Raw genomic sequence first — 17,330 nt, 5'->3', positions numbered from 1 at the left:
ATTAGCCATCCATAAAAATAAAGAATTTACATTCACTTTGAATTAAATACCAGACATTTTTATTATATTCTCAGCCATTTCTTTTCGCAGTTGCTCCATGTGTTTTTGTGAAGGTTCTATATCAATTTGGAAGTGGATGTTGGGGAAGTTCTGTGCAACTTCCTTGGCCATCTACACCAAAAAAAATAATCGAATTTTTGACCTAATTGTCACATAACAGCTAACCATTCATTATTGAAAATATAACTATCAAACCTGCATTACAAGACCCCGCACCTGAAGGTGTCCTGCTACATGGTGTGAGTTAATTCCCCTCCTTTCCACTTCATGTCCACCCAGTCGTCTTTTCCATAGCAGGATCTTCTCATTTTGATGTATTCTCTTTTTTATGTAAACATAATGGAATTCTGATTAGTTTATAGGCAAATTAATACACAGGCCAAAACTATCAGGTCACAAGGCGAGACCCAGATGCAGACACAGGAGGCAAATGGTTAGAGTCTTTGATATTTATTAACAATCCAAAAGTGGTAGGCAAGAGAATGGTACTGGACAGGCAAAAGTTCAAAACCAGTCCAGAATCCAGGAGGTACAGAGTGGCAGGCAGGCTCGAGGTTAGGGCAGGCAGAATGGTCAGGCAGGTGGGAATGGAGTCCAGAAAACAGGCAAGGGTCAAAACCGGGAGGACAAGCAAAAGAGAAATAGAAAGCAGGACATGGGAAAACACACTGGTTGACTTGAAAAACATACAAGACGAACTGGCACAGAGAGACAGGAAAAACAGGGATAAATACACTGGGGAAAATAAGTGACACCTGTAGGGGGTGGAGACAAAACACAAAAAACAGGTGAAACAGATCAGGGCGTGACAAAAACTGTATGCTGATTTCCTTATCACTGTAATCTAGTAGAGGTCATTTCCTTTATGCCCCATTCTACACACAGCCTAAATTATAGCCACTGAACCATTTACAGGACAATAATAAAAGTAGCATATAGGATCCAACCCTATCACAGAGTAAATAAATGTAGAGCGTTTGTAGACTTTAAGAAATAATATTAAGTGACAGTTTCATCAGTACGTGCTTAAAGAAAGTCACATCACAAAGAACACAGATGACAGTGCCCATCGAGTCTATAACAATAGAGAATGTATTGTAAGCACCAAAGTGTGTTAAAGTGTGTTTGTCAAAATAATATCTGAAAATGTCAGTTGTTGAACATAATACTTGTTTTTGCAATAGCATTTTATGGTATATGCAGTTGAGGAATATATCCATGTATCAACACTACATGTAGGACGGACATAAGACATTCCCACATACAGTATACACATTAATAGAGGCATTTTTCAGCTATGATTTTACCACTCAGAATCCAGAATGGATATGACAATGTGGCCAGCACAGGACGTAATATACCCTTACAACAATCTACTTTTTGTTCTTCTTGACTTGTTATCTGGTAAACTGCTACTGTGTGTCAAGAAAAGAGCCCCAATTAGGGGTTAGTGTACTCCAGTAAAAAAGGGCTGGTTTAGATGAAAAACTATTGCCCTGTGTCCCCGTTCATAGGGGCATGAGAGACTAGTCAGTGGTAGAATTGAGTTGGCACTTTATTGGCCCAAACACCCACAGACCCAGGTTGAGGTTACTCATGGACAGTAATTAGTACTTTTTAAATTTTATTTTCATTGACGCGTTGTGTCTACCTGTCCAAGAATAGTATCCTAAGTGTTAGGAAATATTTGTTCCCATAAATACAAAGGAGGATGGAACCAATACACGCAGTCAGTCAGGAAAGCAAAGGCCAGCTTTTTCAAGCAGAAATTCGCATCCTGTAGCTCTAACTCCAAAAAGTTCTGGGATACTGTAAAGTCCATGGAGAACAAGAGCACCTCCTCCCAGCTGCCCACTGCACTGAGGCTAGGTAACACGGTCACCACCGATAAATCCGTGATAATCGAAGACTTCAACAAGCATTTCTCAATGGCTGGCCATGCCTTCCTCCTGGCGACTCCAACCTTGGCCAACAGCCCCGCCCCCCCCGCTGCTACTCGCCCAAGCCTCCCCAGCTTCTCCTTTACCCAAATCCAGATAGCAGATGTTCTGAAAGAGCTGGAAAACCTGGACCCATACAAATCAGCTGGGCTTGACAATCTGGACCCCCTATTCCTGAAACTGTCCGCCGCCATTGTCGCACCCCCTATCACCAGCCTGTTCAACCTCTCCTTCGTATCATCTGAGATCCCCAAGGATTGGAAAGCTGCCGCGGTCATCCCCCTCTTCAAAGGGGGAGACACCCTGGACCCAAACTGTTACAGACCTATATCCATCCTGCCCTGCCTATCTAAGGTCTTCGAAAGCCAAGTCAACAAACAGATCACTGACCATCTCGAATCCCACCGTACCTTCTCCGCTGTGCAATCCGGTTTCCGAGCCGGTCACGGGTGCACCTCAGCCACGCTCAAGGTACTAAACGACATCATAACCGCCATCGATAAAAGACATTACTGTGCAGTCGTCTTCATCGACCTGGCCAAGGCTTTCGACTCTGTCAATCACCATATTCTTATCGGCAGACTCGGTAGCCTCGGTTTTTCTAATGACTGCCTTGCCTGGTTCACCAACTACTTTGCAGACAGAGTTCAGTGTGTCAAATCGGAGGGCATGTTGTCCGGTCCTCTGGCAGTCTCTATGGGGGTACCACAGGGTTCAATTCTCGGGCCGACTCTTTTCTCTGTATACATCAATGATGTTGCTCTTGCTGCGGGCGATTCCCTAATCCACCTCTACGCAGACGACACCATTCTATATACTTCCGGCCCTTCCTTGGACACTGTGCTATCTAACCTCCAAACGAGCTTCAATGCCATACAACACTCCTTCCGTGGCCTCCAACTGCTCTTAAACGCTAGTAAAACCAAATGCATGCTTTTCAACCGTTCGCTGCCTGCACCCGCACGCCCGACTAGCATCACCACCCTGGACGGTTCCGACCTAGAATATGTGGACATCTATAAGTACCTAGGTGTCTGGCTAGACTGCAAACTCTCCTTCCAGACTCATATCAAACATCTCCAATCCAAAATCAAATCAAGAATCGGCTTTCTATTCCGCAACAAAGCCTCCTTCACTCACGCCGCCAAACTTACCCTAGTAAAACTGACTATCCTACCGATCCTCGACTTCGGCGATGTCATCTACAAAATAGCTTCCAACACTCTACTCAGCAAACTGGACGCAGTTTATCACAGTGCCATTCGTTTTGTTACTAAAGCACCTTATACGACCCACCACTGCAACCTGTATGCCCTAGTCGGCTGGCCCTCGCTACATGTTCGTCGTCAGACCCACTGGCTCCAGGTCATCTACAAGGCTATGCTAGGTAAAGTGCCGCCTTATCTCAGTTCACTGGTCACGATGGCTACACCCACCCGCAGCACGCGCTCCAGCAGGTGTATCTCACTGATCATCCCTAAAGCTAAAACCTCATTTGGACGCCTTTCCTTCCAGTTCTCTGCTGCCTGCGACTGGAACGAATTGCAAAAATCTCTGAAGTTGGAGACTTTTATCTCCCTCAACAACTTTAAAAATCTGCTATCCGAGCAGCTAACCGATCACTGCAGCTGTACATAGTCCATCTGTAAACTACCCACCCAATTTACCTACCTCACCCCCCATACTGCTTTTATTTATTTACTTTTCTGCTCTTTTGCACACCAGTATCTCTTCTTGCACATGTTCATCTGATGATTTATCACTCCAGTGTTAATCTGCTAAATTGTAATTATTCGATTTTTTGCCTACCTCATGCCTTTTGCACACATTGTATATAGATTCTCTTTTTTCTACCATGTTATTGACTTGTTTATTGTTTACTCCATGTGTAACTCTGTGTTGTCTGTTCACACTGCTATGCTTTATCTTGGCCAGGTCGCAGTTGCAAATGAGAACTTGTTCTCAACTAGCCTACCTGGTTAAATAAAGGTGAAATAAAAAAAAAAATAAAAAAATACCTCTGGCACTTTAGTCAGACTGACAGACTTTGTAAAATCTTTATGATGGGGCCGGTAATGGAGTTCCCATTGACTAAGCACCACGGAGACCAATCAGGAGAGAATACATACAGGTCAAGGGTGCCAATTGAAAGTCAATGGGTGTGTCTGTGCCTTTTGGATTACTCTCTCTTTACAGAGATCCCCTGTGGGTCAAGTCTGCTCTGTGCATGTCTGACAGTGACAGAGCCAGCAGCCAAGAGAGTTTTGCACAGTATGTCATACAAAATGATTACGCTTATGAATGTATGTAAAATGCTAATATGTATTAGATCCAGTACAATCGAATAACTATAGTCCACCGACTATATAGGGGTAGTCAGTGGACATTCTGAACCTTGTTTGAAGTCAGTAGGCCACATGACCCACGAGCTATTGACATTTGAAAGTTTGAAAAATTCATGTAAAATCTTGTGAGATGGAAATGGACAAACTAAAGGGTGTGCAATGTGTAGGCCTACTGAGTGTGTATTCTGAACCTTGTTCGAAGTCAGTAGGACACATGACCAAGGATCTATTAAAATTATAATGTTTGAAAAATGAATGTAAAATCATGTGAGATGAAAATGGACAAACTAAAGGGTGTGCAATATAGAAGGGTAGTCAGTAGAAATTCTCATCCTTTGAGTCCCATGAACAAGGAGCTATTGAAATTTGAAAGCTTACAAATTAAATTTAAAAATGTTTCAGATGAAATTGGGCAAACTAAATGGTGTGCAATGTGTAGGCCCACTGAGTGGACATTCTGAACCTTGTTTGAAGTCAGTAGGTCACATGACCAAAGAGCTATTGAAATTCAAAAATGTAAATAGCTAATTTAAAATAGTGTGAGATGTAAATCGACAAAAACAAGTGTGTGCAACTTGTGTCTGTGCCATCAGGTTAGCTACAACCAGTTTTGTACGTTTTAGGAGTAATGGTTAAAGAGCTATTGAAATTTGAAAAATTTGATTTGTCACTATGTTGACGGTCCCTAACTGCTGTTGGTGGACAAAACTACAGGTGAATATCCGTTGAATATCCGTTGAATATCCAACCGGAAACTGTCTTTACCTCGGTGGGCCTACAGTAGTCCCAACACCTTACCACTGCTACAGTTCATTCAGCCTCATTTACTGCCTTTAAAAAAAAACATAGCTGATATGGCTGACTTGCTTAAACAAATGTGGTTTCTACTGACAATTGAGATGTACAAACTATGGCATAAAGGGACGACAAGCGGATAAGAGGCAATCCGTAATTTCGATTAAGACATTAATGAGCGAGAGACGATAGACCAAGTCAATATAACTATTTGTTCAGCACTTTTGAAATGTACAGCGACAGAATTCAGAACATGGGCCCTTCTTAGATATAAACAGACAGTGAAAGCTCTTACAATATTCAATGATTACATTTCTCTAAAACAGGTTATAGGCAAACAAGTTCACACTGGCCACGAACGATGTGTTTACAATACCGTGTTGGTGAAAATAGACCAACTTATTAGGATGAGGCACATGGGCTACCAACAGCTTACTTCACAACATACACTTAGTTGTACTTTAGCTACAGTATACATCTCTCTGGCATCCTATATAATTTATGAAGCAGCATAAGACATTGTTTGACTCACTTTTGTGATGTGCTTGAACAGGAAAGCGGCACGGCGGTCCTTTTGTGGAAAATTTTATCATAAAAGAGAAAAATGCCAGATTTACTGCTTTGAACAGTCATTCAACTCGTATTTTCCCAGTCGTAGCTCGTTTTCCCCGAGTTCCCAGGTGTCTTAAACTTGCAGTTAGCCACTGATTCCTTCCCAAACCACTCATTGTTGAATTTGCTATTTCCAACTTGTTGTGTAATGTTTATGTCCAATTGCCAGTGAGCACCGATACGTTTTATCTATAATTTCTCTTCATATGACAACGATTGAAAAAGGATTTGATTGTCATCTTTATTTTTGAAGTATGATGTTGACATGATCAGTCCAATCAAAGCTACTGTGGCTATAACATGATTTGATGTCATTCTATCTGTGACCAATGACCTTGAGCCTTCTTGGATGGGCACCTCTAATATAAATATATGGCAGAACCCAAAGGTGCAACATTTTTTTGAGCTCTAACCTTAGAATTGGGGATGACGTTCTGTCCCATGAGTGACAGAAAACTGAGCCAATCATGACAGAAAACGGAGCCAATCAGGCGCAATGCTCTGTATTTTCCGCTGGCTGCCCCACCACAGAAAGCACTGAGCTAGGCTGAAAGACCTGCATTTTGGAGCTGCTTTACTCATGAAAACATAAGAGACAATGTTTGTATGCGGCTTTAATAACTCAATGGCATTTTATTTTTATTTTTTTACACTGTTTGCAAACTGATGTGTGACACGTACGAAATACCAAAATGACCTGCCCTGAATGACGGGTCGCCACTGCCTGACGCAATTTCCCTATATCAGTGAAAGAAAAAGATATATTTCGGCTTACCCTTTGAATTAATAACATCAATACATTTAAAAATAGGAATACCCTACCCTATCTTGCCTCTCTCACATTTGTCACACCCAGACATGCATGTGCAAACAATTTACTAAAAGTCATATGGTTTAGATCACGTGTCAAACTCATTCCACGGAGGCCCGAGTGTCAGTGGGTTTTTGCCCCTTCCTTGTATTTGATCGATGAATTAAGGTCACTGATTAGTAAGGAAATCGCATCACCTGGTTGTCTAGGTCTTAATTGAAAGGGAAAAAAACAAAAAAACAGCATACACTAGGCTCTGCATGGAATGAGTTTGACACCCCTGGTTAAGATACATACAACTGGCCAAAAGACAGTTGTGGAACGACATCGATGGTTGGTTATGGACCTGTGTTGGCTTCTTTTCCCTTGGTCCTTAGTCTAACCCTGTAGTGCTGTATCTATCCGTCTGAAGGCTGTAATTGGGTGGTAATCAAACATTTTAGGAGTAAGAACTCACTCCGCTCCATCAAAAACAACAGGACAAAATTGTTCACAGAATGTAATTTTATTTCATTCATTTATTGCCCCAATTCTCATAGTAATCTATTGTGCTGTCGAATCGTATGTAATTCTTCCCTTACTGGAAAATGCCAACTATTTGATATTTTCTAAAGATACAGTAGACTTGTTGATAGACAGTGTACATGAGGAACAGAGAAGAGATGATTGGCTAAGGGCAGGCCCAGGTCAAACCACCTCCCACCATATTTCTTTATTTAGCCATTGGCTGATTCCTCAGATGAAAAGAGTCCCCAGTTGGAATTGGTCACCATGGATACGTGAGGCTAAAGAATACATTTACATGGAAACGACTAGTTGGACTCTTCAAATCCTCCGATGTCCTGGAATGCGACAAGTCAATGATGTGTCAGTGAAAAACAGTAACTTAGTTACTTTGTAGTCCAGTTTGCACTGATGTGTTTAGCGAGACATGGTGCAAGAGTGTGTGACCTATGTTTGGTCGTCTCCTACCATTGGTTCCAGAGATCTGGAGGGCGTTACAAACTTCTGATACGCAGAGATGACACAGTCTCTTCTGCAAAGGAAAAAGAGAACGAGTTATGACAAATTATGAACATTTCATATTACAAATTACTCCTATTCATTCACACACATGTAGGCCTCTGTCGCTTTTTGAACTCTGAATGATGAGTTGTGAGTGAGTGACTTACTTGCTGGTGACTCCTCCCCCTAGAGGCAGTCCAGGTATGTCCTCAGAGACCAGAAACTTCATCACATACAGCAGGTCAGGGTCCTTGTCCTGCGACCTTAGCAAATTTACAATCTCTACACAGATAGAGAGAAAGGGAGTGAGTTATGTAATGATCGGTCACTGTCCTCAGAGGAGAGAATTAAGCTGCCATTGTCTTTTGTTTTTGTTATTGTTATCAAGTTTAATTTTGATGATGTCATATTAACATGAAAGCCTATTGTGAGATCAAGCCAAGATGGTTTACAGATCAAGTGAGATCAAGCCAAGATGGTTTACAGCTGCATAGTAAGCTTAATCGCAAATCAAAAGCCCATCGAAAGACCTACCTTCCACTTTGGCCTCGAGGAGTGTCTCTAGCTCGGCCTCTTGTTGTAGGGCCTCTTGTGACACCTGGGGTGCGCCAGGGAAGGTCACGATGATGATGCTCATGTTGTCCAAACTACCCTGTAGGGGGCGACAAAGAGGGAGTGCAGGAATGATGCCTTTGCTTGATAGAGGCACAATTCTATGAGCTCTTGTAACAGCAGCATCAGTCAATATTTTATATGAATAGGAACCATTGTTTGTTGGCGTATGATTCATTTCAATAATGTCCTTTGTTACCCCAAACATTGAGAAGCTAACTTTGAGAATGCTAACATAAAGCTGCCGTTATTGATATTGAAGTTTACTTGAGGAATAATACGATGATGAGGAATATTCTTTGCTTGCTTAATGATAACGTAAACAGCGAAGAAAACAAGTGTCATTATGACATCACAATGGAGAGCAGGACTATGAAGTCTCAGAGTGTCTTCTGGGAAGAACAGGGAGTGACTCACCTGGGAAGATTTTCACATGACACTACAGGCGGAAGGATATTGTGCTGTCATAATTGTGTACTGACAGAAAGCAGAAATGTGAATTTTGGAAACAGGTCACAATGGAACAATGGGATGTAGAATTAGGAATTAGTATACCAGAATGGACATGAATCTTCATATGAAGCTTCTCCTGTAAGTCACTGTGCATACTAAATGGCTAAAATGTAATGATGGTTCGAAAATTCAGCCATGATTTGCCAGTGCTGTGATAAGATAGTGTGTAAAACAATGAATGCGAATAATTTCTCTGCACTGTATTTGTGTTAGCTAGCTAGCAAGCCTGTTTTACAGGAGTGTTTCCATTCATTAATATGCCAAAATTCCATTCAAACAATGCAGTCAATCCACAGCCATACACTGGTTCAAATCAGTTGATGAGTAAATGCAAGAAGTACTGATATTGTATCATATAATAGCACTCATAGATTTCCCCAAAAACGAATTCTGGGACATTTGTCTTTTTACATATATTTTAGAGGCTATTAATAAACCTGTATTTATAAAACTGTATAAACTGTATTCATTGTTATATGACAATATTTTAGCTTCACTATAATTCTACGACACAATTTCTGATACATCACATGCCTTACTTTCATATTCCTGCATAAGTAAAAGCAGGAAATGCATCACCTTTGCCTCTACTGCCATTCATTCCAATTTGGTTGTGGATTTCTCCCAGACCAAGATGGCTGCTATTTTCACCCCATTCTGAAACTTTGAGGGATCATGACATAGGCCTTCTAGTAATTTAATAGGATCTCTATGGGGACTAATTGGTCATTGTGATCTCATGTCACATAGCTGAGAAGTTAGGTGCACTGTGTGCTACAACATAACCCATCTAGCTTAAGTACAGATTCAGATGAGGCAAGCCTGTTCTGTTGCCACTGGTAAAGTGACACTCTTCATGGCCAGGTTAATAGGACTAGCTATCAGCTGGTGTGACCTTGAGACCCTGACAGTCTAACACACACACTCACCCATAATCCTTCACTGTGTTGCCCTCACCTCTGTCCTTCTCTCCCGCTCTCTATAGCTCCCTTTCATAATCCTGCTATTTAGAGGACAGGTGCAGGTCGTGCCAGTGTTAAGACGTACCACTGTAATTCCTAACCAGCATAAGCGGACCTGAATAAGATAACTGCTTACATGATGCTTGGTACATTAGGTATGTAATTATGTAGGCCCTTCAACACACACACTGTCCAGTGCTGACTGCCATCATGTACTCCCCCTTCACAAAGGTGGTGACCCTTGTGGCCTAAATAATTCTGACCCTATTTCTAAACTTTCTTGCCTAGCTAACACATTAGAATCCTTGATTCATTCTGTTCTTTCTTGTCTTTGAAATATATTCTATTATGTACATTAGTTTTAGACCAGGTCATAGCATTATCTCCGCTGCATCTCAAGTTATAAATGATTTGGTTACCTGCATGGATAAAAGGCAACATTCTGCTGCCCTCTTCATTGACCTGTCAAAGGCTTTTGATACTGTTGATCACTCACTGCTAACTCTGAGGTTTTCCTCAATTGGCCTAGACCAGGCTGCACGTAACTGGTTAAAAAATTACTTGACCGATAGAACTCAATGTGTATCTACTGATGGTGTTAAATCAATTCTGCATACTACGAAAGGTGTCCCGCAGGGCTAGGTTCTGGGTCCTGTATTTTTTACTGTGTACGTTAACAATATCGACTTGTCTGTAACAAAAGTTTAACCCGCACTGTATGCCGATTTTACTGTTGTGTATGCTATTGCCCCCACGGTTGACCAGGCTCTATCTGAACTACAGTCTGCCTTCATTGTATCAACTTTATTGACCTAATAATGTGTATTCAATGCAGGTAAAACAAAGTATATATTGTTCTCTACACTCTTAGAAAAAAAGGTGCTATCTGTGTAAAGGGTTCTTTGGCCGTCCCCATAGGAGAACCCTTTGAAAACCCCTTTTTGGTTCCAGGTAGAACACTTTTAAGTTCCATGTAGAACCTTTTACACAGAGGGTTCTACATGAAACCCAAAAGAGTTCTACCTAGGGCTGTGGCGGTCACAAAATGTTGTCAAGCGGTGATTGCCAAGAAAATAACTGTCGGTGTCACGGTAATTGACCGTTAATGAACATAAACAGATATAGCATCTCCTGGCTTCCACAAGCCACTAATGCAGACCTTTGGAACATCTACATTTTAAAAAGTCTAATAAATCCATTTAACATAGCCTACGCCTTCACAATAAATCCATTATTTATTTTAGACAGGTCTAAAGAAACATGCTATTGTCACGTTCTGACCTTAGTTCCTTTTTATGTCTTTATTTTAGTTTGGTCAGGGCGTGAGCTGGGGTGGGCATTCTATGTTTTTCTATGTTTTGTTCTGTGTTTTATTTCTGTGTTTGGCCTAGTATGGTTCTCAATCAGAGGCAGCTGATGATCGTTGTCTCTGATTGAGAATCATACTTAGGTAGCCTGTTTTCCCACTAGGGGTTGTGGGTAGTTGTTTTCCGTTTCAGTGTTTGCACCATTCGGGACTGTTTCGGTTTTCATTTTGATTCTCTTGTTCATTTTGTATTTTGTATTCATTCTAATTAAAATATATTATGGATACGTACCACGCTGCACATTGGTCCGATATTTCCTACTCCTCCTCAGACGAAGAGGACGAAAGCCGTTACAGCTATGAAGAAAATGTAGTCTATTTAAGAATAACAGAATAGCATACTCTGAATTGTCCTTGTGTTAGGTCCTGATCTGGCTATGCCAAACAGCTGTGGGCTACACTAGTTCATTTAGCAGACAAGATTTGCTTAGAATTCCGTGGCATTATTTTATATTATTTTATAGTATGAAGAATACAATTGAGCAAAGCTGCATTCAATAGATAGTATATTTTCTCCAAACAATTTGAGGGAATGTGCATATGCAGCTATTCTGCGGTTAACCTAATAAATAGGTACTCCTACACTACCGGTCAAAAGTTTTAGAACACCTACTCATTCAAGGGTTTTTCTTTTTTGTATTATTTTCTACATTGTTGAATAATAGTGAAGATATCAATACGATGAAATAAAACATATGGAATCATGTAGTAACCAAAAAAGTGTTAAACAAATCAAAATATATTTTATATTTGAGATTCTTCAAATAGCCACCCTTTGCCTTGATGATAGCTTTGCACACTCTAAGTAAATTTCACACATGGCAGTAGGCTATAAGCACAAATGTTCCATTAGCGGGACAACACCATTATCAAAAGTGACCGCAAATGTGATTATGCATGTAATGCTTTTATTGTAAAGGTGTATTTTTATGGTGAAAATGATCTTCCCCAAACTTGAAACGCACGCGCTGCTTATGCATGCCAGTTAGGCTCTTTACCCCTCGTAAAGCGTATTAATGTGCTTCATTTTAAGAAGTTATTTGGCCACTAGTTGTGATACAAACCTTATCAAAAACATATAGGCATTTGGGCTAGGCTACATGAGGTGTGTGACTATGATTTGAAAAAGTCGCAAACAAAGGCAATGTTTCTTGCCTTACGCTGGGTGAAAATATATCATTCAGAAGTGATAGGCTAATATTGTTACCCATCAGACTATTCTTGATTTAATTTTCTTTACATATACTAAATAATATGTGTGACATTTTTGATTTAGAATGGACCATTATCATGCACCTGTCTTGAAACAGGGGCAGGGGAAAAAATACATGTCATCTATGCACTAAAATAGCAAATGGAGGGTGCTTTCCCCTTGGTTCATTTTCATGCCAGCCAAGTAGGCTATACTTCTGTTGTAAAGATAAGCAATGTGCTCAATATTGGGGAAGTTGAGAAGTACATATAGTAAGCCTAGCCTATAGAAATCTGATGGAATCCTCCTCTTTTTAATAGAGTCAATCACTCTGTTTTCTCGTGCAATTGCATAGCCTATAGAAATGTTGCTCAACATGAGCTCATGGGCTCTCATGAAGTGTTTGATTAGATTTTCGATTTTCAATTTGCATTGATGTCAGAGTGATTAACGGGAACAAGAAAGTGCTGAATACCAGGCAGTTAGCACGTTTGGTAGGCTACTAATGACCATCAGCAGCATCAGAGCTTGGAGAAGCCTAATTACCATGACTAAACGCTCATGTTGAATTTGACTGCCTTCATGACTCGTGACCTTCGGTGTGTTGGTAATACGGTCACCGCAGCAGCCTTAGTTCTTCCAGGAGCCAAAAAAGGTTCTACCTGGAACCAGAAAGGTTTATCCTATGGGGACACCCAAAGAACCCTTTTGCAATCCTTTTTTTCTAAGAGTATAGAACGCATAAAATAAGTCTGATGATTTTAGAATATGTACTTTTAATTGTGTCCATCTTGGTCATGACCCTGTTTATAAATATCTGGGCATCTGGATAGATGAAAGGCTGTCATTTAAAAATAATATTGATGAGTTAGTAGGGATCAAATCCCTTTAGCGGTGAAATTGCAGAGCGCCAAATTCAAACTACAGAAATAAAAAGATTGAACATTCATATAAGTACAAGGGTAGTACATCAAAATAAAGCTTAACTTCTTGTTAATCCAGCCGCGGTGTCAGATATCAAAAAGGCTTTACGGCGAAAGCTCACCATGCGATTATCTGAGGACAGCGCCCCGCATACAAAAACATGAAGCCCATATTTTAACCAGGCAGTTGCGACACGAAAGTTAGAAATAGCGATATAATATATGCCTTACCTTTGAAGATCTTCTTCTGTTGGCACTCCAAAAGGTCCCAGCTACATTACAAATGGTCCTTTTGTTTGATAAAGTCCTTTTTTATATCCATAAAAACTCAGTTTAGCTGGTGTGCTTCAGTCAATAATCCACCTCCATCAAAATGCATACAAAATTAATCCCAAACGTTACTAATAAACTTTTCCAAACAAGTCAAACAACGTTTATAATCAAACCTTAGGTGCCCTAATACGTAAATAAAGGATCAAATGTAAGACGGAGAATCGTTATTGTCTTTACCGTAGATAAACAAGAAGAACGTGCTCTCGTCCATGCGCATGGAAAACACTACAGCCAAAATGGGAGTCACCTAGAAAAACTACAATTTCTGGCAATTTTTTTGAAAAAACAGCATGAAACTCTTTCTAAAGACTGTTGACATCTAGTGGAAGCCCTAGGAACTGCAATTTGGGAGGATTTCGCCTTGTAATAAAAGTGACAGCCATTGAAATCAATGGTAGACTGAATTTTTTTTTTTGGGGATGCTTTGTCCTCGTGGTTTCACCTGCCATATCAGTTCTGTCATACTCACAGACATTATTTTAACAGTTTTAGAAACTCTAGAGTGTTTTCTATCCAAATCTACCAATTATATGCATATCCTAGCTTCTGGGTCTGAGTGACAGGCAGTTTACATCAAAATACTGCCCCCTAGCCCAAAGAGGTTTTAAGAAGCTGAGAATAAAAATTGGCCTCTTCTCTCTCGCTAAATAGTAGAAAGTAGATTATTCAGTCGACATTCCTATCATCTATGAATGCAGCTGCCACTTTATTAGAGCTGTTAGATGCAGTTAACCATAGTGCACTGTGCTTTATTACGAGTGACAATTTTAGTACTCATCACTGCATTTTCTACCAGAATGTTGGTTGGACCTCTTTGATGTCACGTAGGTTGATACATTGCTATGTTTTCATTTATAAAGCCTTTTTACAAAAATTCCCACTAACATCTTTACTAAACTTTAGACATACGAGTTACCACATCTGGTCTCAGGGATGGCTAACTCAGGAAATTCCTTTGGTCTATACTGAGTTAGGTAAATCACCTTGTTTGTGGAAGCACCTTGTTTGTGGAAGAATCTTCTAAATTTCCTTAAATTCGATTTTTGGGTGCCTCTAAGGAAATTCATAAAGCTGATGTAGGATCTTATTACTGATGAATGTGTTTGTTTTTTATGACCGTGTTTCTCTTTCTTCATGCATTTTAGCATGTATATTTTGATGCGTGTATTTTCTGTAATGTGTGTAATTCAGGTCTCATCTGTAAAATAGACCTTGGTCTCAGTATGACACCCTGATAAAAAACAAAAAAAACATTTAGCCTGTATTTAGAAAATGGCCATTGGCTATGGAGCAGACTCCTTGCAGTGCAGTGTAAGTCACCTGGCTGTAACGACCTGGCTGTGTCCTGCTGTTAAATCCTCTGACTGATCTGAACATTGAGTATTAGTCTCCAAGACAACAGGAGGGGAGAGGACAGCCAAGACCTTGGGATGATATCATTGCCCGAAGATACTGCCAAAGTCATCTAAACCCTCTCAGCCCCGGCACCTTCTGACTTTCCATACACTGTCCAGTTATCATTGCAATTTACTCACTTTGGCAATTAGTGAGTGTGATTGTACCCCTTTTCAAGTTTATACTCTGGTCCTGCATATGTATCCATATAGAGGAGGCTCTATATGTATCCATATAGAGGTTTAGGATCATTGTGATTCTGCACGTAGTGTGATCTGATCATTTACACACTGACCTTATAGAGGCAGAGGTCAATGACCTGGTTGCAGATCTCCCTCAGGTCATTGCACACCTGCAAGCGGCTGCGGACGAACGCGCACAGATCCTCGTTGCCGATGGCATCCCACACGCCGTCACAAGCCACTATGAGGAACTCGTCTTGCGGGGACCTCTCCAGCTCATACACCTCTGGCTCTGGGGAAACCAGCTGCTCAGTCTGGGACCTCCACCCCACCTCCTTAAAGTCAAAGTCTCCCAGGGACCTGGACATGGCCAGGGAGCCGTTCACCCTATGCTGGGTCACCGAGCCGCCTGCGTTCTGTATTCGCTCCTTCTCCCTGGGGTTGACGGGCTTGTGGTCCTCCGTGTAGAAGATGACGTGGCCGTCACGGCAGAGGAGCGTCCGCGAGTCGCCACAGTTGACGAAGTAGACGTACTGCGGCGAGAGCATGACGGCGGCCGCCGTGGAGCCGCTGCGCTCCCAGCATTCCTCGCGCGTCAGCGTGTGCATGTGGCTGTCAATGGCCAGGAAGCCCTCGACGATCCCCTCCTTCACGTCCTCAGGGTCCTCCTCTGCCTTTACGCGCCCTGGAGGCAGGAGAGATCAATACGGGTTAACGACCTGGTCTATAGGTGACAAATACACATCATTTGGTTCTAATTCATATCAGGTCGCTATGCCTAAAATCGACACACCGAAGTTAACTACAGTGGGGCCAACTACAGGGTAACTACACATAGTTACAATACAATTATTTGACCCCCAGCCTTGCTAGCTTGGTTCCAAGGGACAAATTCCCACTGTTGGTGCCCTGACAGTGCCCAAATCTCAGAGCTCAGGTCACGTTGTTGTAGTCCTCTGAGGTCACTGTCTGTCTGTCTTGCTTGTGGTATTAATTGATTAACTCAAGCATTGTAGGTTAGGATTAAAGTTTGTCTTGAGTTAAATAGCAGACACTGTAGGCACAAGTGTCAGATTTAGTATCTCATACTTCGGGCCAAGAACAAGGATCGAGAGGTTTTCAACAACAACAGCTGTCAGCCATGTTGTGCTACCATGTTAATGTTTAGGAATGATACATAAAACCAAGAGTGATATTGTCTTTGGTGTTCAAGTTACAACTTTAGATCAAGAACACCATACACAAAGCCTACTGCACAGGTTGTCATTGCTCCAATGGAAGACACCCATGCCTAAGACAAAGAAGTAGTTCATTGATCTATCAAACAATATCTGTCTGTAGCTATGTCTGTGGAACACACACCGGAAACAGGTGTTGTAAAATGCTTCCCTACTTGCCCACATATTCCTTCCAAGTGAAAATAAACTAGACTGCCTACAATGATTATAAATCAGTTGGTCAAAGTGCGCGGCCCAATTTGGTACCTGTAGCGAGGATGTGTTGCAGCAGGTTGCGGGAGCAGTACTGTGCCACCGTGTTGCCAGCGTGTCCATCAAACACTGCATAGTAGCCCCACTCCGCCAGCTCCCCTCCTATCTCCGGCATGCAGGCGTGGGCGTCCTCCATCTGCGCCCTCCAGCCCTGCATGCTGGCCGTTGCATAGCTCAACCCCCACTGAGACCCCCCCTCGGTTGCGTGTTTCTCTAGGATGGGCCGGTCCAGGTAGACGCTTGGCCCGTTATCCTCATCACTGAAGTCCTCTTCGCTGCCCTCCTGGCCATCTCTCTGCCCTCCCTTAAAGAAGAAGGTGACCATCTTCTCTGTCTCCTTGGCTAGCTGGCGGAGGAACGAGGGCACCTCCACGGTGCTGGCCCGCCTGGCCGTCCTCATGGCTCCTCGGAGGCGCCGCTCGAGTCTCTTTCCTGACCTGCCGCTGGTCTTCCTCTTCCCCTCTCTCCTCCTTCTCCCAGTCTGTCTCCCACGCAGCAGGTCTAGGGGAGTGAGTTTAGCTGGACACGCTGAGTAGGTGGAAAATGTGTCGACTCTGGTCTGTAGAGTAGTGTTTAGGTGGGCTTCAGAGGTTAGGTGGGCTTCACTAGATACGGGCAGAAATCGCTGTGGCCATCCTTGTCTTTGTAAACCTGGCTTGTTGGCGTGGTTTCTGGATTCCTAGCATTTGTCTCAATGTCTTCATGTGCAGTGTATGTGGCTGTATGGTGCCCTCTCTATCTCCTTCTCTGTCTTTCTCCCCCTCTTTCTCTCCTGTCCCTGGGCAGTGTTTGCA

General features: G+C 42.0%; 1 protein-coding gene across 1 annotated transcript; it reads right to left on the bottom strand.

Moving 5' to 3' along the window:
- Positions 1–7,049: 7,049 nt before the first annotated feature.
- LOC129831555 (protein phosphatase 1A-like) lies at positions 7,050–17,330 on the bottom strand. The gene is made up of 5 exons (XM_055894918.1): positions 16,531–17,330; positions 15,160–15,731; positions 8,103–8,220; positions 7,736–7,850; positions 7,050–7,599 (listed from the first exon to the last, which is right to left on the bottom strand). Exons 1-5 carry the CDS (start codon positions 16,934–16,936, stop codon positions 7,515–7,517), a joined length of 1,296 nt encoding a protein of 431 aa, XP_055750893.1. The 5' UTR covers positions 16,937–17,330; the 3' UTR covers positions 7,050–7,514.

The sequence above is a fragment of the Salvelinus fontinalis genome, chromosome 33 (genome assembly GCF_029448725.1).
Source record: "Salvelinus fontinalis isolate EN_2023a chromosome 33, ASM2944872v1, whole genome shotgun sequence".
Classification (NCBI taxonomy): Eukaryota; Metazoa; Chordata; class Actinopteri; order Salmoniformes; family Salmonidae; genus Salvelinus; species Salvelinus fontinalis.
Note: the sequence above shows the minus strand (reverse complement) of the source record. Positions and strands in the feature narration are given on the sequence as shown.